Genomic DNA, 24,082 nt, shown 5'->3' on the forward strand with positions numbered 1-24,082 from the left:
AGTCTTTCCTCCCCAAGATGGCGGCATCGCACACAACTAAATGACCCACTCAAGATGGCATCCACGGGCTGAGAGTTATATCAGACCTTCTCAATATGGCGCCGACGCTAGTCATTTCCATCTTCCGCCCTCTCCAAGATGCCTTAGCGTCTACCTTCAACCCTGGGCACTCTGACCTTCTTAAAATGGTGGCAAACGTATCGGCACCGCATCACGACCTTCTCAAGATGGCACTAGTGTCGCAAACTTAGCGTCGCTATCAAAATAGATACTTCCAGTTGCGCCGGAAGCAGGCAAAAGAAACCTGCGGGGATTTGTGAAGGTTTTATCTTGGACCGGGAGACTCTTGCTTGATCATGGACCGCAGGAAAAAGCCTTTGGACGTCACGGCCTCCTCGGTGAGTGCGGGTATAGATGATGCTACGAGCTCCAAGTTTTTTCCGCCCCCACCAGAGAAGAATCTTGGCTTACCTTGTTTCTTAACCGGGGACCCAGACCTGGCTTCCCCTCAAACAGGAACCCTGACTTGTCTTTTCTCAGACGGGAACTTGGACCAACTTTCTTACCTACAGGACCCTGAACTTGGCTTTTCCCCTTGGACATGCACCTGGACTGGGCTTCCTCCCTCAGACACGGACCTGAACCTGGTGTCTTTCCCCGGTTCGGAATCTTCCTGCCTTCCTCTGTGACAGCCGGTCCAGGCCTCCTTGCTAGCCTGGTTTTCCTTACGATCGATCATGAAGGAACTACCTCCTGTGCTTGCTTTGCGTACAAATTCCCCTTCCTTGTTCTGCTATCCGAAACGTCAGAGTGTGACATTTTTCCCGGCCGGGAACTAAACAATTGTTAATGCACCCATAGGATGATGCGGTGCCTGGGAGCTGTCAGGTCTGACGGGCTGCAAGCGGTTTTTGTTTTGTTTTGTTTTGTAGTTAGCTACTTCTAGGAAGAAAACCCGTTCTGAGTTCTTAGTTGTGTCAGCACTTTATATGCACTATCTTTTTGACTCCAACTACTTAGGAGGTAGGTGCTAGTAATATCCCCATTTTATACATAACAAAAAAGACGCTCAGAAAGGTGAAGCGACATTCCCCAGCTTACCCACAGAATTGTTAGTGATGGAGCCGGCTCATTCAGTCTGACTGCCTTTTTCATTATGTCAAAGCAAATTGCCTAACTTTTGATTTAATCTTGAATTACTGCAGAGTATTAGGATACAAGGGAAGTACAAGGAAAACATCTAAGTATCCCAATATTTGAACCCTTTTTCCTCATCTAATACTGAAAAATGGTACTAATTATTATGTTTGAGGATTAAGAACCAAAAAGATACAAATATTAAAGTTGTCCTATTCCAACAGGTTAAAATTAGCAGTGATCACAATAGGAATGTCATCTGGGAATTGACAATTTTCTGAGCATCTTCCTTTTAAAATTAAGAAGTTGTTGTAGAATAGGAAAGTGTGTGGGTAGAAAATTGATGTGATTAAAAAAGCTTACAAGAAAAGGTGAATGGTTTTAAAATTTTTTATTAAATTTAAAATATTAGGTCCTGGGATGAACTGCCCTTTGCATTATTCAAGCTAAGGCTACTTTTAAATTAATTTCTTTCAAAGTAGAAATCATTGAAGTCAGTCATTCTGATTTCCCTGAAAAGTCAGTCCATGCTACTGGCCTTTATAAGTTATGATTTACAAAAGCCCATGTGTATAAGCATCTGTGTCAGATTCTTAAAAAGGAAACTGCCATTATAACCTGTGACTGATACAGCTGTTTGCTAGGTATGGGTATTGACTCAGTTGTCCTATTTCCTTTACCCTGGCCTTTCCTGTTCTTGAACCCTGTGATGGAGTTAAACTTAGAGTTTCTGAAACACATTAAAACAAACTAGGAAGCTTTCTTATCATTCACTCATTCAACTTTATTTTTAGCTGTTGAAATCTGCCTAACTTTTAAGGTTCAGCTCAAAGTTGCTTCTCATCACTCTGAACAGAAGGAAATGCCCCCTTACCTGAATTTTTATGCTATTTTTACTACCCTTACAGCATTTATTACTCCTTACTGGTATTGTAGGTTACTTTTGTTATTAGACTGTAGGCTCCTTGTGAGACAGGAGTATGTCTAATTCATGTTTGTGTCTTATTCTTCAGTGTTAAACACCAGGCACACACTGGGTAGGCAGATAGTTGCTAAACAAAAACATTTCTCTGTAGAAATAATAAGTTGTGATGATTAAATTAGATTATACCATAGGAAAAAGCCAGTGCAGTGCCAGTCAGACAGGTGTTTAACAATGCTAGTTGAATTTGATTCTGAAAGATACAGACATCATTGACTTTGCTCTGTCAGTTTCCCTTTGCCCAGAAGGAAGCCTTTGAGTGTATAAAGTTAGAGCAGAAATACATTTCCAACAGAGACAGAATGAATATGACTTAGTTTTATTTTTTACTGGATTCTACATGTAAACATTTAGTTTTGCATCCATTTTTGTCCATTTATAGGAACTTGGAATGTTGCTTTGAGAATTACAGTTGTCCCTCGTTATATCACGGTCCAGTTATTGTGACTTCACTGTATCTCAGGTTTACAGTGAATCCGTAATAAGTGAACCACAATATAGTGAGGGACGACTATACTTCGCTGGTGAGTACCCATATAGAATTTTATATGTTGTTAAAATTACATAGGTTTAAGAGTGTAGAAAGTGTTTAAGACCATATGAAGTGTTTGTAAAAGTGTGGGAAAGGTTAATAGGAGTGTGGAAAGGGTTTACAAAGCCTTAACATATATATAAATAATAAAATAAATATAATGCTGCTACTTCGAGGATTTTTACCTATCGTGGGGGTCTCTGGAACTTAACTCCTGTGATAGGTAAAGGATCACTGTACAATAACTTAGAAATCCATTCATTCATAGAATTGAATAAGTGTTTTTGTTTATTTGCTATATTCTAGTTGGTAGACCTTAAGGCTGAACTCTTTCGAAAACAAGAAGAATTCAAACAAGAGAAACTTCTAAAAGATTCTGGAGTTTTGGGAAAACCAAAAACAACTAATAAGGTAAAAATAAGATCTGATTATCTCCATTGATTCCAAATGTGGGGAATTATATCATACTTAGGTCTTTGAAAATGTCTGTGGTATCTGCTACATGTAAGTATTAAGGAAAAATCCCTGTCTTGTATTTGAACATCTGCATGAGATGTCTTCAGTATTAAAATAGAAATTAGTAAGATTATTTAAAAGCATATCTTAATGTTCTAATTGGCACTTTTTTTGAAAAAGTGCATTCTATTAGTAAGTGGTTTGTTACATTCACATGGAAGATTATCTAGTTACATAGGTGTTATAAATCCAAACAGAGACAAACAGTATAGAAATACAGCAAAAAATATCAGAGTCTTTAAGAGTTATATAAATGGTTTTCCAGTTTTATAGATAATGGTGCCTGTTAGTAATTATCTGTAATATGTATATTTGCATTATAGTCTTGGATCATTCGGGAGATAAAAGATCAAGCAGTAACCCTATGCAGTTGTATAAAGAAATTCTTTATATGGCTTAGGGCTTTTCTTTTCAGCTCCAGCTTTGCCATGTACACACTATTTGCAGGACATAAGTTGAATGTCAGAAGATCTAGTGATCTCCATTGATTCATAAGATCTAATGGTGTCTTTTTTTTCCTGATGTACAAGTAGAGGTGCTTTTCAGTCATTTGGAGGCTCTGTTTTGTCTTTTTACATTATTCTCCAGAAACCAAGTATCTGGAACAAACAGAATGCAGGAGTTTCAAGTCGAGCCGAGAAGGACACAGAACAGAAGATAGAGGAACAGAAAACGTTAGACAAAGCCAGGTAAAGTTGGACTCTGATCAGTGTGGTTACCACTGCAGTTACCCAAGCCAGGAAATGGAAGTTCACCTTTTACTCTTTGTGGCTTGCAATATAAATTTTTATCATCCTTCTAGCAGAATGTTCTGTAAATATAAAATATACTCTAAAAATAATGTAATTTGCAGATGTATTTGCAATCTTAGAAGAAGATAAGACTCAACTTCAGTTTAAAGTTGAAACAGCTCTGGCTGTTGTGGCTCAGTGAATTGAGCACCAGCCTGAGGACCAAAGGGTTGCTGGTTCGATTCCCAGTCAGGGCACATGCCTGGGTTGCTGCTGGGTCCCCAGTGGAGGGCACATGGGAGGCAACCACACACTGATGTTTCTGTCCTTCTCATTCTCCCTCGCTTCCTTTCTCTCTAAAAATAAATAAATAGGGCGGGGAAGAGGGGTGGAGAGAAAATGCAAAAAACTGTAATTGAAGAACAATAAAGTAATTTTTTAAAAAATAAAAATGAATGTCTACTTAAAAAATAAAAAAAATAATAAATAAAATCTTTAAAAAAATAAAATTGAGACAGAGTCCCACTTTGAGCCTCTTTTTGGCACTAAGATTATCAACAAGTGTTTAAGAAGTATATGGGAGTGTGGTTCTGGGCTAGGTGGTATGATATCAGCGTTTAGAAACCAAATTTTGTACCAAACTTTGTAATATGAAAAACTTCAACAAATTGAAAGAAGAGTACAAAGAGCATTCTAATACTCTTCACCTAAATTCGCAAATAAACATGCCCCGCCTCTGTCTCGTGTGTGCATAGAGTAACTTTGTTGTGCATCATGATACTTTACATATTTTGGCATATATCTTCTAAGAACAGGAACATTCTTCTATGTAACCACAGAAAATAGTATTATCTGTTATACGGTTTGTATTCAAATTTCACCATTTATCCTGGTATAATTATGTCCTTTAAAGTTGTTTTTGGGCTTCAGTCAGTGGTTACTCATCGTATTAAGTTGTTTTGTTGTATTGCTTTAGTCTCTTACTTTAGAACAATTCCCTGGCCTTTTTGTTGTCTGTTATGCTATTGATATTTTTCAAGAGTCCAGGCCAGTTATTTCCGTGGGCTCCCAAAATCTAATAAGAATCATGTTAACTACTTTTGATAAAAATACCATGTAGGTGATAATATGTCCTTCCCATTGAATCACCTTGGGACGTTTATATTGTCAGTTTCAGTTGTTATTGGTAATAATAAGTTTGATCCCTTGTTAAGGTCGGCCTGCTAGATTTTTCTGCTATAAGGGCGCTCTTCCCCATTTGTAGTTAATAGTGGTCTACGGAGGGAAACCATGAGATGTGTGACTATCCCGTCTACCAACACACTGGTGCTGACCTCACTAATGAGTCATGCCACTCATCACTTACTACTTTGATGATTTCAAAATAATGATTTTTCTAGTTTCGGCATTCCATCTTCATTGTTTTTCATTTCATTTATTTGCTGGCATTCCTCTGTGAAGAAGTGTGCTCCCCCTATTTGTAGCATCGCCCTGGACTTAGAACCCAAGTTTTCATGTCTTTCAGGACTGCGCCACGTGTGCTTTTGGGTCCACTGCCTGATAAAACTCTGCAGTTGGAAACAGTGGTTGCAAGAGTTACTCAGCTCTTTTGGGTCTGAAAATGAAAGGCAGAATATTACCATATTTTGGGGATTGTTTTTCTTAGTGTTTGACCTGTCCCCAACTGACATGAAATTTTACTTAAAGGTATGTTAACTTTGAGACTTCTTTCTCACTATGGACATATTCTCAGAATTGTAATTTTGCTGAAGGATGCAATAATCTTTTAAAAAATTATATATAAAATTTTTATTGAGAAATAATTGACGTATAACATTGGTTTTAGGTATACAACATATTGATTCAATATTTTATATATTGCAAAATGATCACAGTAAGTCTGGTTAGCATCCATTACCTTATATAGGTACAATTTTTTTTCTCGCGATGAGAACTTTTAAGATTTACTTTTTAAACAGCTTTCAAACATGAAGTACAGTATTATTAGCTATAATCACCATACTGCACATTACATCCTGGGCTTAATTTATCTTGTAACTGGAAGTTTGTAACTTTTGAGCCTTTTCACCTATTTCTCCCACCTTCACCCCCTGCTTATGGCAACCACCAGTGTGTTCTCTGTATGTACAAACTCATTTTGTTTTTGTTTTACAGTCCACCTATCAGTGATATCATACAGTATTTGTCTTTTTCTCTCTCACTCAATTCACTTAGCATAGTGCCTTCAGGGTCCGTCCGTGTTGCTGCACAGGGAAAAACATCCTTCTTCTCTGTGGCCGTACAGTATCCCACTGTGTGTGCGTCACGTTTTCTCCATCCGCTCATCCATCAGTGGGCACCTAGACTGCTTCCATGGCGTGGCTATATTGTAAACAATGCTGCAGTAAACGTAGGGGTACATACGTCTTTTCAATTTAGTGTTTTCATTTTCTTTGGGTAAATACTTAGAGGTGAAATTGCTGGATCATATGGTAGTTCTGTGTTTAATTTTTTGTGGAACCTCCATGCTGTGTTCCTTAGTGTACCAGTTTGCATTCCTACCAACAGTGTACAAGGGGTCCCTTTTCTCCATATCCTCTCCATCACTTGTTATTTCTTGTCTTTTTGATAATAGACATTTTAACAGGTGTGAGGCGGTATCTCATTGTGGTTTTGATTTGCATTTCCGTGATGATTAGTGATGTTGAGTACCTTTTCAGGTACTTAGGGGCCATTGTATATCTTCTTTGTAAAAATGTCTATTCAGATCTTCTGTCATTTTTTAAAAAATTAAATTTATTGGGGCGACAGTGGTTAATGATGTTATGTATAAGCTATAAGTGTATTGTTCTTTGATATATCATATGTATATTACATCGTGCGCCCACCACCCAAAGTCAAAGCTTCTTTTGTGACCTTAAATTTGACCCTCTTTACCCTTTACTACCCCTTCATCCTCTTCCCTCTGCTACTGTTGTCTGTGTCTATGAGTTTTTGTTTGTTTTTCTTGTTCATTCATTGCTTTCAGCTTTATATCCCACTTATAAGTGAAATATGGTTCTTGATTTTTTTTTTCTCTCTGACTTACTTCACTTAGCATGATATTCTCAAAATCCATCCATGTTGTTGCAAATCTCTGGCAATCTTTCAGTTGGGTTATTTGGTGTTTTTTTGTTTTTTGTTTTTTGCTAATAAGTTGTATGAGTTCTTTATATATTTTGGATATTGACTGCTTATCAGATATACAATTTGTAAATATCTTCTCCCACTCAATCGGTTGCCTTTTCAATTTGTGTATGGTTCCCTTTGCTGTGCAGAAGCTTTTTGGTTCTATGTAGTCCCTCTTGTTTACTTTTGCTTTTGGTATCAAATCTAAAAAATCATCACCAAGACCAATATTAAGGAGCTTACCACCATTTTTCTTGTAGTTTTATGGTTTCAGCTCTTACATTTGAGTGTTTAATTCATTTTGAGTTAGTTTTTTGTGCGTGGTGTTAGAGAGTTTTACAGTTTTATTATTTTGTGTGTGGCTGTCCAGTTTTCCCAACACTGTTTATTAAACAGACTTCCCTTTCCCCATTGTGTATTCTTGGCTCCTTTGTCATAAATTACTTGACTGTATATGTGTGGGTTTATTTCTGTGCTCTCAATTCTGTTGCATTGATCTATGTGTGTGTCTATATGCCAGTACCATGCTGTGTTGATTACTATAGCTTTGTAATATAGTTTGAAATCAAGGAACATGATGCCTCCAGCTTTGTTCCTGTTTGTTCAGATCAGGAACCCTTGTCTGAAAAGACTAGTGCCAAGAGTTAGCATCGAATTTGGTGATCTGCTTGGAAGGTTGCAAATGGGAAATGTTTATGTTTGGACATCGTTCTCTCTTTGGGGTACTTAAGTTGCATTTGGCATTTAAATTAAGTTAGAATCTTCATTCGTTCATTTATTTTTCAGTTAAAAACTGATTGAGTGCCTGCTATGCTTCGGGTATTGTTTTAGGTATTGGGATATAGTCATGAACAAGGGAAACATAGGCCATGCTCTCATAGAGCTTACATTTAGCAAAGCAGGCATACAAAGCAGGCATGGCTGGGTCTGGGGTCTCCTTGGGGTGGGGTGGTCAGCTGTAGTTAGGGTTGTCTCATCATCAGGCTGGAGCTCTTGGGAAGATAGCAGTAATGGAGCCAAGGGTGGAGCAGTCTTTTTAGGGGTGGCCGTTAATAAGACATTTCTAACACTTCTCTTGTTTTCTCCAAGGGAGAAATTGGAAGAAAAAGCTAAATTATATGAAAAAATGACTAAAGGAGACTTTATAGGTAAATAATAAAAATTATTTATGCTTTGTTTTCTATAATTCATACAGCTCTGTGATATTTCATTATTTGTTAATAACTGAAAGAATAAGGAGACATTTAAAAAATCAAACTGATTATTTTCTGTGTCAAAGACAAGAAAATTGGCAATAATTTTTCACTTGTCCCAGTGGATGTCGGGTGTGTGTGTGGGGTGCTGTGAGGGGCCAAGCAAGTACAATATAAGCCAGATCCTCTGCTCTCAGGAGGGGGCGGGTCCTCAGTGGAGCGAAGTGGTGCAGAGCAAAGCAAAGCTAGGAAACAAGGTCTAAATAAGCCACAGTTATGAACAATTACAGCTGTGTAAAAACTGAGAGGCATTATGGTTTTCTGTTTCCCTGTTTTCTGTTTTGTCTATGATTTGCTTTTTAATGATAATAATAATAAGAGATACCACTTTCCTCATACCCACCCCCTACCCCTGCCCAGAGGAAGAAAACCCAAGCTACAGCTAGAGAACAATAGAAGAGCATTTATAAAGCAGTTTACAAAGAATGCATACATGGAAGTCTTTAGGGAGAAGACAGGCTCCAATAGGGGTCTCACAGGCTTTGGACAGTTGGAGAAAGGGATTCTGCAGGGGGGAGTGGTGGGAGCAGATCAGCAGAGGGAGGAGGGGGCCAAATGTATGGCTGGGCCTAAGGGGCCGGGAAAGGGGTCAGCGAGACAGCAGTATAGACGCAGGCTGGACCCCAGTTGTGGGCTGCCCACCCAGCCAAGCTCTCTCTTCCCAGACAGCAGGGGCATGTTCCCGGTTGGTGGGGAGCCCCGCATGGAAACGTCAGGTACTCTGAAAGCTAGGGACCATGAGGAGAGGCGGTTCTTCCTGAAGAAGCAGCAGGGTAGCCATTAACTAGGTGGGCTCTATATTATGTGGTCTTATAACTCAGCTCTGGGGAAGTGCATCTCTTTCCTGTTTGAGCCATTTTGTGGCTTTTAAAAAAAATTGTGTGGGAAAACCTTTATTAAAAAATTTCAAGTCTTTTCTCTTTTGATTCAAACTTGTTTTGTTAATATAGGATTCAGGTGCACAACAGTATGCCTCTAGACGGAGAGGTTTGGTCCCGTCTGAACCGCAGGCCCGCCTCCTGATAGGCATATTGGGCTTACATGTTTGAGCAAATTTGGAGCTTCAGCTATTCTACGCTGCACAGTGGGGTAACACCAGCACCTGGCAATGGGGAACCTAATATCTGCTCCATCTCAGACAAAAAGACTGAAGTGACTGTATCTTAAATCCCTCACAGAGAAACTTCACATAAACATTATTTGTGAATACATCAGACATCTGGAATCAAATGAAATCATGGATTGCTTTTTAACTTTTCAGTATATGTTTAGCTCAAGGAGATCATAAGCGCTGAGGGCAGTTAGCACCTTGCACATCTCTGTATGTCCTGCAGATCTCAGAAGCGTGTCTTGTCTGAAAGTGGTGTTCATTAGATCAAAAAGAATTTAAATTACTTTTTTTTTTTTTACCTATATTCTGACCCTTAAAACATGTACAGATCACAACAGTAGAATTAGGATTAAGTTACACAGCTCACCTGATTAGAGAGTTGTGTTCCCTGTAACAGCCAAGACCTATTGTTCTGGTCTGACAACAGGAGAAAAATGCAGTTCTACTTTTGTGCTATGTAATTGAATGTGTGAATCTCTTGAAATCAAATGGTTTTTTTATCTTAAAATTACATTCTGAGAGAGTATTGCTGACTCAGTGTATTATTGACAAGGCAGCAGAAAACTTCAGGCTTTTTAAAGATTTTTTGCATGGTCTTTTTTCCAGTGGCCTATTTATAGCTTCCCCAGCAAGTCCTGAGGTGGCTCCGTCTTTGTAAGTGTGGCAGGGGTGGAGTCATCGACTAGCACATCGTCAGGGGCATGGAGCCACCCACTGAGGAACGTGACTGCTTCATATCAGTTCCATGTGTGGTTTTCTTCTTTGGTGTCAAGAATCTGACAGTTGATTTTTATGTCCTAGATGAAGAAGTGGAGGATATGTACCTTGTGGATTTCACACAGAAGATCATAGACAAACACAAAGAAATGGAGGCGTTTGGTGCCAATAGAGGTTCTAGGAAGGCAGAAGAAAGAGAAGATGATGACGACGACAATCTTTCTGAAAAAGATATACCTCCTCCCCAGGACCCCAGTGAAGAATGGTTGGTGATATTATGTGATTTAATCATGTTAACATTGTCAGGCTTGTGTTTACCTTTTAAGAGTGATTTTGTTGGTTGTTATCAAACCATTTCTCTTTATCTTCAGGTTTTTTTTCTTTTGAGACTCTACTTTAATACGATTTGGGTTTACAGATAGAGAAACAGTAGCTCCAATGAAGAAATAATTACAAATAAAGATTGAACTCTTGTGCAGGGGGCATTGAGACGCCTGTTTTGTTGATGTGAACGAATTGTCTGGGCAGAAGCATGTCCCTCTGTTAGCCACGGCCGCATTCAGACTTCACGGAGAGTAGTTTGTCCGGGTAGTGCTGATCTCTCTTCCAGTCGCCTACTCTGGCTGTCGCATTTTCTGGCAGTGGAATGCAGGCAGTATGGACCTTGACCCTGGATGGCATGAGCTCTGCCTTTCCCCAGCAGTGTGACCTGGTTAAGTTCCTCACCAAACTGGGGCTCACATCCCTCACCTGGAAAGCAGCGATGGCTGTGCCTGCTTGTGATCGTCTGCCTTAAGCTTCCTTCAGGAAGTAATTCAGGAAGTAAGAGTATTTTAGAATATCCAAGAAACTGCTGTCTGCAGAGTACAAGTAGATATTTTGTAAATCTTTATTACTGAAATTATCTGAATTTTACCTACATTAGGCGAATAATGGGGAAACCAAACTTTCCTTATAAAGAGACCAGTGTTTCAATAAGAGACCAGAATGCAAATTCCATTCTGATGATTTTCTCTCTGTAAGACGTGGTTTAGAAACTTGTACACGAGTGCTTAAAATGATGTAGAGATGCACTGATGCTGTGAAAATGCCCTGGGAGTAACTGACTCCGCCTGCCCAGCCTCCGCCTGTGCGGAGCCCACCCTCTTCCCAGCAGGGCTCAGACACCCTCCTCATCACGGCGTCTTTGTCAGGAACTGCTTGAGGTTGTTTGCAGTGTTTGTTGACTTATGTCAGCCTTGGGCCCAGTGGGCAGGAGTCATTTATAAGCTGAAGAGAACAGTCCTTACTGAGGAGCGCAGACACCATGCCCCTCACACGTTGGGGTGGGTTATCTGGTGGGTTATCTGGCTGCATGCTTGCTGTACGCAACCAGGAGGGAAGCACCTGCATTGCAGCCTCTCCTGTCAGCGCGTCTTCACTCAGAGGGATTCTCCCTCGTCTGGGCTGTGGTAGTGCTTAACTGTCCCACTCTTTTGGCTCTTACCTCTTCTTTATCACTGACATATGATTGGCCTCATGAACAGAGAAAGATTTGAGGCAAACTTTTGGTACTTTTAACATCCTGCATGCTGTTGTTAGTTAAGCTCTTCATGGGCATGCGCCTTAGCTTCCCCCAGCGCTCTTTGGAGATGACGTGACGGAGCTCTCCTGCGTGAGACTCAGGGTGTGGTACCCCGATTGACTGTTTCCCTGAGGGCTTGTTCAGTGACTGCTGATTACAGAGAGCAGTTGCCTTGCCACTTCTCTTTTGATGGGATCTGTTTTGGGGGCCTTCTTCAGAAGCAGAATAGCCTGTAATTGCTTTTCATAGCCAAAACCTCAACTCCTTTGAAAGGTTTAGTGTCTTTTGTTTTCTTATTAATACCTGTAGGATTACAAGCAATTTGTCAGTGATTTGAAGAGTTTGGAGGGCAATTGAAGGTGTCACATGCCATCATATGGTGAAGGAAGACACACTGCAAGCAGTTCTGACACTTCTTTTGTGTTGTTAAATTAGGCTCCAGAATTGTAACTGCTTGTAAAATCCTTTCGGTAGTTAAATTCCAGGTGGTGGAAAATGTTTCTGCAAAAATACTGTAAATAATTACTTAGACCATCTGGCTAGATGGTTTTCTTCATGCATTAAAAAAAAGAAGAAGAAGAAAAGGAGGAAAAAAATAAACTGCTTTCTGCAGTTGGAGTTTTATTTCTTGTGGTAATCAGCTTTAGGACTCCAGCAGTGGATTCCCATACATTCTGTTTTTAAATTGTGGGCTGACACTGGAATCAGCACGTGGGAGAGGAAAGAAATCTTAACAAAAGCCAAGTCACATACATGGGAATCTGACCTTGAGTTAGTCCACAAGTAGTACTGGCCCCTTTCTGTGTTTTTAAGTACCCTGCTAAAGGCTGTGGGAAATTCCCTGCCCATAATTTAAACAATAAAAAATCTGTGTCATCATAATGCAAATGAAATATTTTCCAATGGAAATCTGTCCATGTTACCTGTTGTGAAAAGTCTGAGTATTTCATTTGCTTTGCTCTACCTGGCTCCCTCCCTACCTACTGTCTGGTTTGGGCAAGGATTAGGAAAGAAGAACTGAGGGTAAAAGATAGCAGACTGGGCTGCTGATGAGATGTTGCCTTCCTCCTAATTAAAAAGAGTCCCCAGATACTGTGACTTTATTGAGAAATAAATTTCTAATTCTTTGGGAAGAATTGTACCAATTAGAAGAAACAAAGGAAAGGATAAAGTGTCTTCTTTGGGAAGACAGGAAAATTGAGAGTCTGGTACAAAGCACAGTTATTATGATGCTGATAAGCTATTTGGAGTTGTCCAGAACTGATTAAAGTGGGTTCTGAGATGCTGCAGCAAGGATGGGTATGGGTATTTATCTTTGAAATCAGAGACATGCATGATTGATCATTCTCTACAGTTTCTAAAACTAAGATTTAATAAAGGGCAGTGTGTTTATTGTGTGTCAACTTTTAACTTTAAAAAGCACGTTCTTGTCAGTGTTAGTGGTCTCTCAGGTTGAGGAGTGTTCTTGGGTGTGAGGCCTACGTTAATTTTTTACTGTGCGCTGACTTCCTGGCTTAGGGAACCACAGGTTGTGTAGAGAGCCTTCACATCTTCCCACTTTTATTTCAGGGTGGATTATGTGGATTCTTTAGGGCGATCCCGGCGCTGCATGAAAAAGGATTTGCCACATCTGCTGGAGATGGATAAAAATCTTCAGGGAAGGCTGTAAGTGTGTTATATGCAAAGCTTTGTCCAGGCCTGAAATGCAGACACAGGATAGTTTTGTGGGCAAAGTTGTCTTGAGTTAATTATGTTTGGTGCTCCAAGAAGGAGACCTTTTTTAATTGATAAGAAATTAATATTTGCTAAAGCACTTATTCATACTTAGCATACACATACACACATAATCCACACTCAGGGAGCAACCTGAATGGATGATCCAGATCATGTAGCTACTAGAATGAATGAGATGGAGCTACGTCTGTTTACAGGCGTGCCATGGAGGTATTTCGGGTTCAGTTCCAGACCACCACAATACAGCAAGTATCACAATAAAGCAAGTTACACAAAGTTTTTGGTTTCCCATATCATGTAAAAGTTACATTTACACTCTACTGTAGTCTAGTAAGTGTATAATAGCATCATGTCTAAAAGAAAAGCAGTGTACATACATTAATTTAAAAATACTGTGTACATACCTTAATTTTTTATGTCTAATTATACATTTTTTGTCTAAAAAGAAAAGCAGTAATCAAAAATACTTTATTGCTAAAAAATGTCAACTGTCATCTAAGTCTGTTGGAAAAATGACATCAATAAACTTATTTGGTGCTTGATTGCCACAAACCTTTAATTTGTAAAAAACATGGTATCTGCAAAGTACAGTAAAGCAGAACGTGATAAAGCAAGGTATGCCTGTACTTCAAAGGATTTCTAATTGCAGAATAACAAATAAGCTATACCAAACCAACCAGCAAACCTCTGTGGAGAATGGTGTTTAAGAATATACACTTGATTATCCCACAACAAATGGGGGCAGGGAGGCAGTTAGCTTACTAACTTTTTTGTTATATGTCTTTGCATTTTGAAGTAAGGGCCTTATAGCTAGATATTTTTCCTGCGGGGCCTAAGACATCTAAGAGGTGACTTGCTAAACATCCCAGGGAATAAAATTTCTCGCACCAAGAGCAGCTTTTGTGTAGAAAATGTTGGGAGAAGTGCCACCTTTCGCAAGACCTGCAGGTTTAGGTGGGCCTGGGCTTGGCACAAAGGATGACATGCAGAATCCCTAAGCTGGCCAGTAGAGCACAAGGTGCTGGCCAGGCCACAGCCTTAGCAGCCTCCTCGGCCCTGCACGGGAGACCAGCCAGAGGAGGCCTGTATTCCCTCCGCCCTGCCTGGGCGCCCTCCCTCCCTTCAGCTGAGGACCAGGGTGGGTAGGAAAGTTGTCTGTCTTGAGTGCAGACAAGATTCCATTATGCTTATGTAACAAGTTGGCTGCTTGACCTAAGAAAGGTGAAAATATTTTTTACTTTTTCCCAGTGGTATGGTGGGGCGGAAACTTTCTATAGGGAACTGTCCTCTTTATCAGTTAGAGTTACTTATTCATGATCCAACTTGCTGTCTCATAGCTCTTATCTAAAGATAGTTTTTGCTTTTTTCTCCTACTAGTTTTGTTAGTCCTGCTAATGAAAAAACCTTGCTATCTGAAGATATGAGAAAAGAACTTCAGCGCCAGCAATGGGAGGAAGAAGAACGGGAGGCCCTGAAAAGGCCAATGGGGCCCATACATTATGAAGATATTCGTGAAAATGGTATGATCATCTTGCAGCTTTTAATTCATGTTTTTATCTTGAACTGATGGTAAGCGTAAAGGGAAGCATTCATTCATGAAGTAGCAGTTCTCCAGTAGAAATAAAAGATTCTGCTTTGGAAATTGAAACTGTCCCCTTTGTTCACTTCATAGCCTAAACAATACTCATATTGGGAATGTGTTCCTAACAGAGGGTCTGTTAGTCCATGAGTGTGTTCCCCGAGAGGAGCGGAGACAGCAGTGACTGAAAACGAATAAGTTTCTGTTATGTTTATCATTTGGCAAACAGGATGAAACTTCCTAACTTGCTTTTTTTCTTATCTGCCTTTTTCCCCTTTTTTAAAAACTTGTGCCAAATAATACTGTATATTTTTTTTATTATTAGCGAAATTTCTTGTTATTATTTACTAACCAGGGAAATCTGTAATCTCTCATATAATTTTGACTTCTTTCAGAGGCCCGGCAACTTGGTGTTGGATATTTTGCCTTTGCCCGAGATAAAGAGTTAAGAAACAAGCAAATGAAAACTTTAGAGATGCTGCGTGAACAGGTACACATTAAATTCAGAATTGATGTCAAGAAGGATTTGAGCAGTTGGTTTTGTTGGACCATGTGGCAAAAAAATTTAGTAAATTAATTAGAAATTTAAATTGATATTCAGAATGCAAGTATAGTTGTCATAATGGTAATAACCATATTATTTTGGTGTTTTAAACTGTAAGATTATAGCTGCTCAGAAGTAACCTATATAACTTTCAATTTGTCTTCAAATATACTTACAAAGTGGCCTGAGTAAGAAAATAGAAAGTTCTTATGGGATTAAAAAGTAAAACAGAATTGGTTGGGATTTTTTTGAACGTTAAACCTTCCAGGATGCTCTGCAAACACTTACTCAGCTTCACGGAACGTCAGAGGGCTTGTGTAAGAGGGCTCTCTGAATCTTGTTTTGAAGATCTCAAGGGTAGCTCCTCAGAGGTGGCATGAACATCAGTCAGTCTATTTTTACAATAAATTTAATTATTTCATCCTTTTAAACAGAAATATTATGAATTTGCCTTAAAGCAAATAATTTTCTAATTCTCTGTTTTCTTCAGACAACAGACCAGAGAACAAAACGAGAAAACATAAAAGAAAAGCGAAAAGCTATGTTAGAAGCAAGACTTGCTAAACTCCGACAAAAAAAGATGAAAAAATCAAAAGATGATGGATCAGAGGAAGGAAATAAAGGTGTGTTGTGGCTCAAATTCATAAACTTCAGAGAGAAAAATTTTAGTTCCCCTGATGTCTCAGAAATAATGCTGGCAATCTGAAATTAACCGTTTGGTTCTGTTCTCTAAGAAAGCACCTTCGAGGTGTTGCCAGGAGCAGTTTGGATGACCAGAGTGACATGGAACGACCCCCAGGGGATAGTTTTAGGTCATAGATGAGGAAACTGACAGTACATTGTGTCTCTTCATAGTAACTCAGACTTAGTGCAGTTGTGTACATGCGTACACAACTTTTTTCATGCTGTGAGTACAGTTTTTGTTGATTATTATATGTTAATTTATTTTAAAGAAGACATATACTTACAAAGTCAGATAATAAAATGAAAAATTTACAGGTGCCAGTATGAGTTTACGGAATGACTGTTGAAACACTTGGAAACACTGTTGAGTATTGTGTTCAAACTAGTTCACTGTGTGAGTTTTGCTGGTCTGGGCTAAATTGCTATGACAGGGAGACCCCTTCACAGAAGGCCTCAAACAAGAGGGAAGTCTGCTTCTCTCTTTCAACATTTCAGAGGTGGTAGGTGTCCCGGCTCTGCTCCAGAGGGCCATCCAGTCTTCAGCTTCCTCCTGTCTTGCTGTTTCTGCCATTCCCTAGAGCATGGGTGTCAAACTCATTTTCACCAGGGGCCACATCAGCCTCACGGTTGCCTTCAAAGGGCCGACTGTAATTTTAGGACTGTATAAATGTAACTGCTCCTTAACTAGAGGCAAGGAGCTCGGTGCTGCTGCTGGGTAGAAACAAGTTGCCGGGCAGATAAAACAAGGTGGAGGGCCAGATGCAGCCCTCGGGCCTTGTGTTTGCCACCGGTGCCCTAGAGGGTTGCTCTCACCTGCACAGTGAAAGCTTGCTCCCCAGCTCCTGTTCATTTTGCAGCCTGGAAGAAGGAAGAAAGAGGGTAGGGGACCCAGCTTCCTTTTGAGAATGTGAGTCTGAAGTCACACACAGCCTGTGCATTTATATCCCAACAGCCAGAACACAGGGAGGCTGCAGACTGGCCTCTGCTTCTCTGTCCAGGGAGATGCCATGTTTCCAGCTGAAACTTGGGGCATTCTGGCCCCTGAAAGAGGAAGGGGAGTGTGGGTTGTAGGGGCTATAGAAGCGTCTCCAGCCCTCACAGAAGCCTTGTGCTTAAGTGTGGGCCATTTTCCAACTCTGAACACAAGTTTAAGTTAGCTTTGAAAGGAGACCAGAAACATTTTTTAATAGGAAAATCATTCATTTAACTTCTAGTTTCATATAACTTGTCTCCCTGGAACATGTTAAACTCTGCATGTTGTTTATTTTTGCTCTACTCCTGAACATCTGTGATTTCCACAGGTTGTGGAGTGTCACTACAGTGTTTTTAAAAAATCCATTTTCCTTTAAAATATAGCCAAAGTTGAATAGCCAACAGCCTGTCACCAGGCTTCAGCTCTTCATCACCCCGAGTCCCCTGGCTTCGTCTGAGACCCTTACTTCAGTTGAATTGCTGGGGGATTTCTGGTCCTTCGATGGTTGGTCTGGGGGTGCAGATGCTTTGAATGCTATGCAGCCTGGGTTTGAGTCCTGGTTCTTACCACTTTTGACCTGTGGAGCATTTCTGAGCTTAATTTTTCTCATTTACAAAGTGGGGATAAAATAGAAATACCAGCGCTCACTTTATAAGGGTTGTTACAGAGTTAAATGAACTATTGTGTACAAAGTTCTTAGCCCACTGCCTGGGACATGATAGGGGCTCAATAAATGCTGGCTTTTACTTCTATTCTCAGGATCGGTATGTTCTATTTTTAAAAAAATTAAGTAGCTTTAAGCTTTATTGTAATGAAGTCTTACTCCCTTGCAAAAAAAAAAAAAAACAGATGGAGATGTCATTGGACCCTTACCACCAGAACCAGAGGCTGTGCCGACTCCACACATTGCTGCCCAGAGCAGCAAAGTAGAAGTCATCGTTCAGGAGAGGAAGGACACCAGGCCCGGAGTGCCGCACATCCGGGAGTGGGACCGAGGAAAAGGTAAGGGGGGTAGGCTCCAAGGTGTAAAATCTGTTCAGTAGTGGGCCTGATGCACAGGGGATTTTTCTGGTTCTCCTGATCCAAGTGTGATTCTGACAAGTCTTTGTGGTCATTTGAAGCTTAAGGAATTCTCCAGATCCTCGTACTTGTCTCTTCTCGATGCCCAGACAGAGCTGTTTATAAGCAGGAGCACTAGCAAGGGCGATTACAAAAGACTGTGGTCCACAAGGCATCACCTGGAAGGATGAGGTGTTTTGGGGTTTTTTTTTGAAAGTGCTTGGGGAAGTTTTCCGAAATTCATGCTGCCCTGTGGTTTTGCAGCCATGGAATGCCATTTCTCAGGGACTGCTTTTAACATCTTATGAAGGTTTGTTATTTTAATGAATTCTGTGTTTTTAGCAGTCTCTGCTGTGTTCATTCAAAACGGTCTGCATGCTAGTGTACTAACCTGAACCCATGTGTGGTTTCACTGGGGTATACGGAATTTTCTGTAAGGTTTTTCTGTAAATACCCCGTGGTGCCCACAGCAGCCTCTCTTCGGAATACAACTATATTTTATTCCGTTTTGAAAGAGATTGTGTCAGTACTACATTAGCTCATGCTGTCTGAGCTGACGAGACGGAAGACTAAAGTAAAAGGTATACGAATTGGTGAGTGCCTTTGGTGAGTGCAGCTCTTAAAAATGGAGCTGAAATACCCACTTAGATTCGGACAGGCTGCACTGTGTCATCTGAACTCACAGGGCAGCATTTGTGTTTTCTGGGAAGTGCCTATAGCATCATGTCAAGCAAACGATTTGAATGTTTAATTTTTCTATAGTTTTCGCTTTAATTTTTTTTTAAATATTTATTTATTTTTAGGGAGGGAGAAAGGGAGGGAGAGAAACATCTATGTGTGGTTGCCTGTCGCACACCCCTTACATGTGCCCTGATTGGGAATCAAACTAACGACCCTTTGGGTTTCAGGCCGGCGCTCAGTCCACTGAGCCACACCAGCCAGTGCTCTTAAATTTAATTTTAAAGTTTTTTTGTCAGTGTTTCCAGAGCCTGCCAGACTTTTCCACAGAGCCTTTCTTAAATCTTTGCCCTTCAGGAAGTAGTCACTCCCTTAACCTAATTCCTTGTGCTTCTGCAGACATTACATGTGCCTCGTATTATAGTTGTGTTATTGCTGTCCTTGTTTTCCAGAGAATTTGAGGTGGTTTTTAAGAAATACATATAATAATTAAAAAGTAATAACAATAAAAATTCATCTGATTCAACAGTCAGTTCTCATAATTCTCTTTTTTATTTTTACTAGACTTTTCCTTTGGGTACTGGTCGAAGAGGCAGTCAGACCTCCGGGCCGAGAGAGACCCTGAGTTTGTCCCACCATCAGATTACTTTGTGGGTCAGAAGAGAACTGGTCCTTCCAGTAGCCAGACGTGGAGCAGACCTGCGCCTGCACAGAGTGACACGGAGCAGCACCCTGGCCAGAGCCATGGCCCCAGCTGTTCAAATGCATCATCCATTCCTGCCCCCAGCAGCCCACCGCAAGCCCCCACGGTCACTTTTGAAACTCTGGACGATATGATATCATATTATAAACAAGTGACATGAACTTAAAAAACATTCTGACTTGGGTCTATACTGTTGATGGTGTCTTCCTCCCCGAGAGAGGAGAAAATGACTTACCTTTAGGGAGTGAATTGTAACTTTCTTTTCCTGTCCTTTCCTTAGAAGATACAGTTTGGATTTGTCAGCAAGGAACAAAATGAATGATACCATAGGAAATCTGTAGCCAATTGGCTCTTCATTTCTTTCTAATCGGTGTGGAGACTATTCATCTGGATTTACATGTAAGCTGCGATAGAGTAGAAATATTATGTAATATTTGACACGGAGGAGCTTTTAATCCTGTTTTTCATAACTGCTCTCATGACATACTCAGATTTAAGGACTGTATTCCTTTCCTTTCCTTCTGCAAATGCTAGCATCTAGCATCTTTTTTCAAGGGTTCAGCTTCCAGATCAGTGATAGAGCATCTATCAAACTGGCAAATGAGGAGACCCCGTGCGGGAGGCAAAGTGATCTAGGTTCTGAGAGGACACTGGAGCTGGAAGACTGTTGAGCTGTAATGTTTGTAACTATAAGACAGACCAGGGAGGAGAACTTTGTAATCCAGAAAGGTTGAAGTTGAAGTCAGTAACTTTTGTTGTCATCCTATCCTAAGTGATGATTATCATCAGCCATGTGCAGTGGGCCTGCACTAAGTGTGTGTTGAATGACTAGGGCACATGTGGAAGCTGTTGAACCTGGTCAGAGAGCAAGACCCTTAGCTGTGTGGGTTAGTTTTTCAGCTCTGCTTGCCTTCCTGTTACTCCTACTCTAGGCCCTTGTCATTCTTAGGAGCCATGTGACCTGAGAAGCCTGACTGGGATAGACTTGGCCTGCAGTGGGGGGCAGGTAGATCCCTTTGTCTTTCCTATCAATGGGTCAGTGAGCAGGGCTCCAGAAGGACTACCTGTGCCTGGGTATCATCCCTGTCCTGTGCCTGCTACACCTCCGTGCTGCCTTCATAGCTGCCAACAAGCAGTAGGAGTTGGCCATCAGGCCCCAAGGCTCCTATGGCTGCCTCTCAGGCCAGTGAGTCCTGTAAGATGTGCCAGAGCAGATCTTCCCCTGGGCTTTGTGCTGCATGTGTTTTGTGCTCCTAAAGCACAGTGGTGTTGGTGTAAGTGCCCTCATTCTCACAGAATGCAAATTGGAGTGCAGAGAGGTTCAATGACTTGCTCAAGGTCATGTGGCATCTAAATGGCAGACCTAGGACTTCAGTATAGCTTAGGCTCAGGCTTGCTCCAGACTCTCCAACACCTGCTGTCAGTTTTGTTGCTTCAATTTCAAGGAGTGTTAGACAAAAATCCCAAATTCCCCAGAACTTTAACCTCTAAACTTCATATTGGGCAAAGTTGACAGAGCTATTAATGGTCATTCTGCAGCCTAATTAGGGAAATACCTCTTAACAAATACACATTAAAACCAACTGACCTGGCTGCTTTTTTTCATAGAAATTGACCAGCTGATCCAAAAAAATTTATATGGAATTTCAAGGGACTCAGACTATGCAAAAAATCTTGAAAAAGAACAAAGTTGGAGGATTCACAGTTCCTGATTTTAAGACTTGCCACAAAGCTAAAGGGATCAACACAGTGGTACTGGCAAGGATAAACATGTAGATCGATGGAATAGAATTTTGAGAGTCCAGAAGTAAACCCATATAGTCAATTGATTTTTGACATTGGTGCCAAAACTCTCCAATGGGGAAGAATAGTGTTTTCAACAGATGATTCTGGGACAACTAACCATCCCCAGCAAAATAATGAATTTGGACGCATACCTCATACCATATTCAAGACCTCCAAGTGGATCAAAGACACTAAATCTGAGAGCTAAAGCTACAAACCAACTGGACAAAGGAAGAGGAGACAAAAAGAAAAATTGGGATATAAAAAAATATTAGCTATCCTAGAATCATAAGAACAACAAGGAAAAAGGAAGACACATATGAGAAAGGATGTATTTACATAAGGTAGAACAGAAGGACGAGGCGAACTGTGGAGAAGGGGCGGGAAGCTAGTCAGCAGTAAGCCCATGAGTGTGGGTGCCAGTGGTCATGGCAGAGGCCACCAAATAACTTCTGTTGCTTGGAGCACCTTGGGTAGACACAGGCAGTCTGTGCATCCTGGCTCATGGTCATGGTCAACTAATAACTGTGAGTGAGATTTTCTGTAGGATTTCAAAGACTTTTAACCAATTTCCAGTTCCCTTTTAACAGCAGATGGTTTAGTGCTTTGTGAGCCCAGCTGTTAACATTGCCTTCAAATGTTAACTTGGTTTTAACTTTCTCACCCACCTGATCTGGAAGGGTGCAACCAGCAGATGGCATTAGAAGTCCAGACCTGAGACCCACACTCTGCCCAACAGAAACATCCTGAAGCCTTTCGTGTCATTTTCAATTTTCTAGGAACCATATTAAAAGTGAAATTTATTTTATCATAAACTTTTATTTCAATATTTAATCAGTGTGCAAAAATATTACTGAGACATTCTACATTTATTTTCATACTAAGTCTTCAATATCCACTGTATATCTACTTATAAAATTTCTCATCAGGAATACTTGCTCCATATTTAGATTTCACAAAATATACAATGGAAAGAGTAGATTCATATACCTAAGTTGTTCCAAACATACTTAACCATTTTTGAAAAGTTTGCCAATAAGGGAATCCAAGTGTCAGGTTTTAAATTGAATAAAATGAAAATTCAGTTTCTTGGTCACACCAGCCACATTCCAGGCGCTCAGACCCATGGTCTAGTGCTGCTGTACTGCGCAGCCTGAGTCCTGTGATTCATTCTCACTCGCTCTGGGGTCTGACGGCACGTAGCCCTCCCGCTGGTAACTCCGGGGCTGACGGTTTCTTCCAGGTGTACGTGCAACAGTTAAGATATTCTCATGATTGCGTTTATCTTGGGAGCAAGTAGTGGTAAAACCTCGTCAGGAAATATGAACACACCTTAGTCATGTCTTTGTAGAGCTAAGTGAAATGTTTTGAATCACAAATTGCTTTGAAATATTTATTTTCATTTTAATCTTCAGGCCTTTGTGTGTTTTTATACAGTTCGTTTGAATTGACTAAATAAATCATTCTGTTTGCTTGCAGAAATCCCAAAGGAGAAACTTTAAATCCATATACATGAGATTTCTGCTATGTTTAGCTATACATTTGCCAAAGACTTGTGTATAATTTATTTCTTAAAGCCATAATGCAGCCTGTGGGTGGTTTTCAGCTACCCTGCATTTTGCTGTGTATAATGTGTACTTTTTTGCCCAAATTTTTGAGGGAAAACTAAGGGTGTGCATTATACGTGGGTATGGTGATTACACACCATGGGTATAATAATCCCATGTGTAATGCACACCAAAACATGGGTGCGCATTGTACCTGGGAGTGCATTATACACGGCAAAATACGGTGACCTTGTGACATACAGATGAGGCAGTAGAATTTAGAATGTGGAACAGATGAGTACTGGTTTTTGCAGTTAATACAACACACAGTAGCCACTCCGTGTATGTTTAGTTGTTTCCAGTCAGTAAATTGAACTAAGTCAGTTATACATCAAGCAGTTCCTGTCCAAAAACGAACTATACGGCTAAGGCAAGTGATGATCATTGGAAAGAATTTGTTGTCTGCTGAAAACCGTGAGCAAAAACGAAACCCTTGGTCCTCCCACCTGCTCTTGCAAACTGGTTGGTGAGGCATTTTGTTGTAAAGATTGGGTACACCTCACCTAATATTTACCGTGTGTGTGTGAGGGGCAGGGGAGGGGAGCGAACTGTGTAATGGCTGTAGATCTAGGAAAACTGGAAAATCAAAGGAATCAAATGAGCAAGGTAGTTTTCAGTGAAAACCCGTCACCCAGATCTGGTATTGATCTTCTGTTACTGTGTTTCTTAATCAGTCCTAGGCTGCATTCATATATTCATGCCAGAAATGTGTTTGTCCGGTAATGGGGGTGTTCATAATCTGTTTCATCCTCAATTTAAACAGCTTCTTTCTCTGCTACATTTATACCTGCCACTTTCTCCCAAACTCTCCCTAACTGCCTGGTGGCAGTTTTGCCTGGTTTTAAACATCTTCCCTGGGGTAATGTTTATTTGTATTTGATCATTATCAAAATAAGCTTCCCTGAACTTGAGCAGCGGGGTAGCTTTAGACTTGGTTCTCCCTCACCCCGTCCCTTGGTGGGGGATTCCCGTGCAGGTTCCCCTCTGCACAGACTGTGAAGGCCATTGAGGTTGCTTATGAAAAC

General features: G+C 40.5%; 1 protein-coding gene across 1 annotated transcript; it reads left to right on the forward strand.

Annotated features, from left to right (window-relative positions):
* Window positions 1-260: 260 nt before the first annotated feature.
* CCDC174 (coiled-coil domain containing 174) lies at window positions 261-19,999 on the forward strand. Its single transcript, XM_045832418.1, has 11 exons — window positions 261-398; window positions 2,958-3,062; window positions 3,756-3,856; window positions 8,156-8,214; window positions 10,232-10,412; window positions 13,281-13,376; window positions 14,823-14,965; window positions 15,420-15,514; window positions 16,059-16,191; window positions 18,075-18,227; window positions 19,527-19,999. Exons 1-11 carry the CDS (start codon window positions 357-359, stop codon window positions 19,823-19,825), a joined length of 1,407 nt encoding a protein of 468 aa, XP_045688374.1. The 5' UTR covers window positions 261-356; the 3' UTR covers window positions 19,826-19,999.
* The last annotated feature ends 4,083 nt before the right edge of the window (window positions 20,000-24,082 follow it).

The sequence above is a fragment of the Phyllostomus hastatus genome, unplaced genomic scaffold (assembly GCF_019186645.2).
Source record: "Phyllostomus hastatus isolate PE091 unplaced genomic scaffold, TTU_PhHast_1.1 phas_contig_16, whole genome shotgun sequence".
Lineage (NCBI taxonomy): Eukaryota > Metazoa > Chordata > Mammalia > Chiroptera > Phyllostomidae > Phyllostomus > Phyllostomus hastatus.

Bases quoted from the DNA above. Each gene is read 5' to 3' on its own strand.
- CCDC174 (XM_045832418.1), top strand. From the start codon at position 357: ATGGACCGCAGGAAAAAGCCTTTGGACGTCACGGCCTCCTCG. The intron at 399-2,957 runs GTGAGTGCGGGT...GCTATATTCTAG, and splicing joins TGGACGTCACGGCCTCCTCG to TTGGTAGACCTTAAGGCTGA. The intron at 10,413-13,280 runs GTTGGTGATATT...CTTTTATTTCAG, and splicing joins CAGGACCCCAGTGAAGAATG to GGTGGATTATGTGGATTCTT.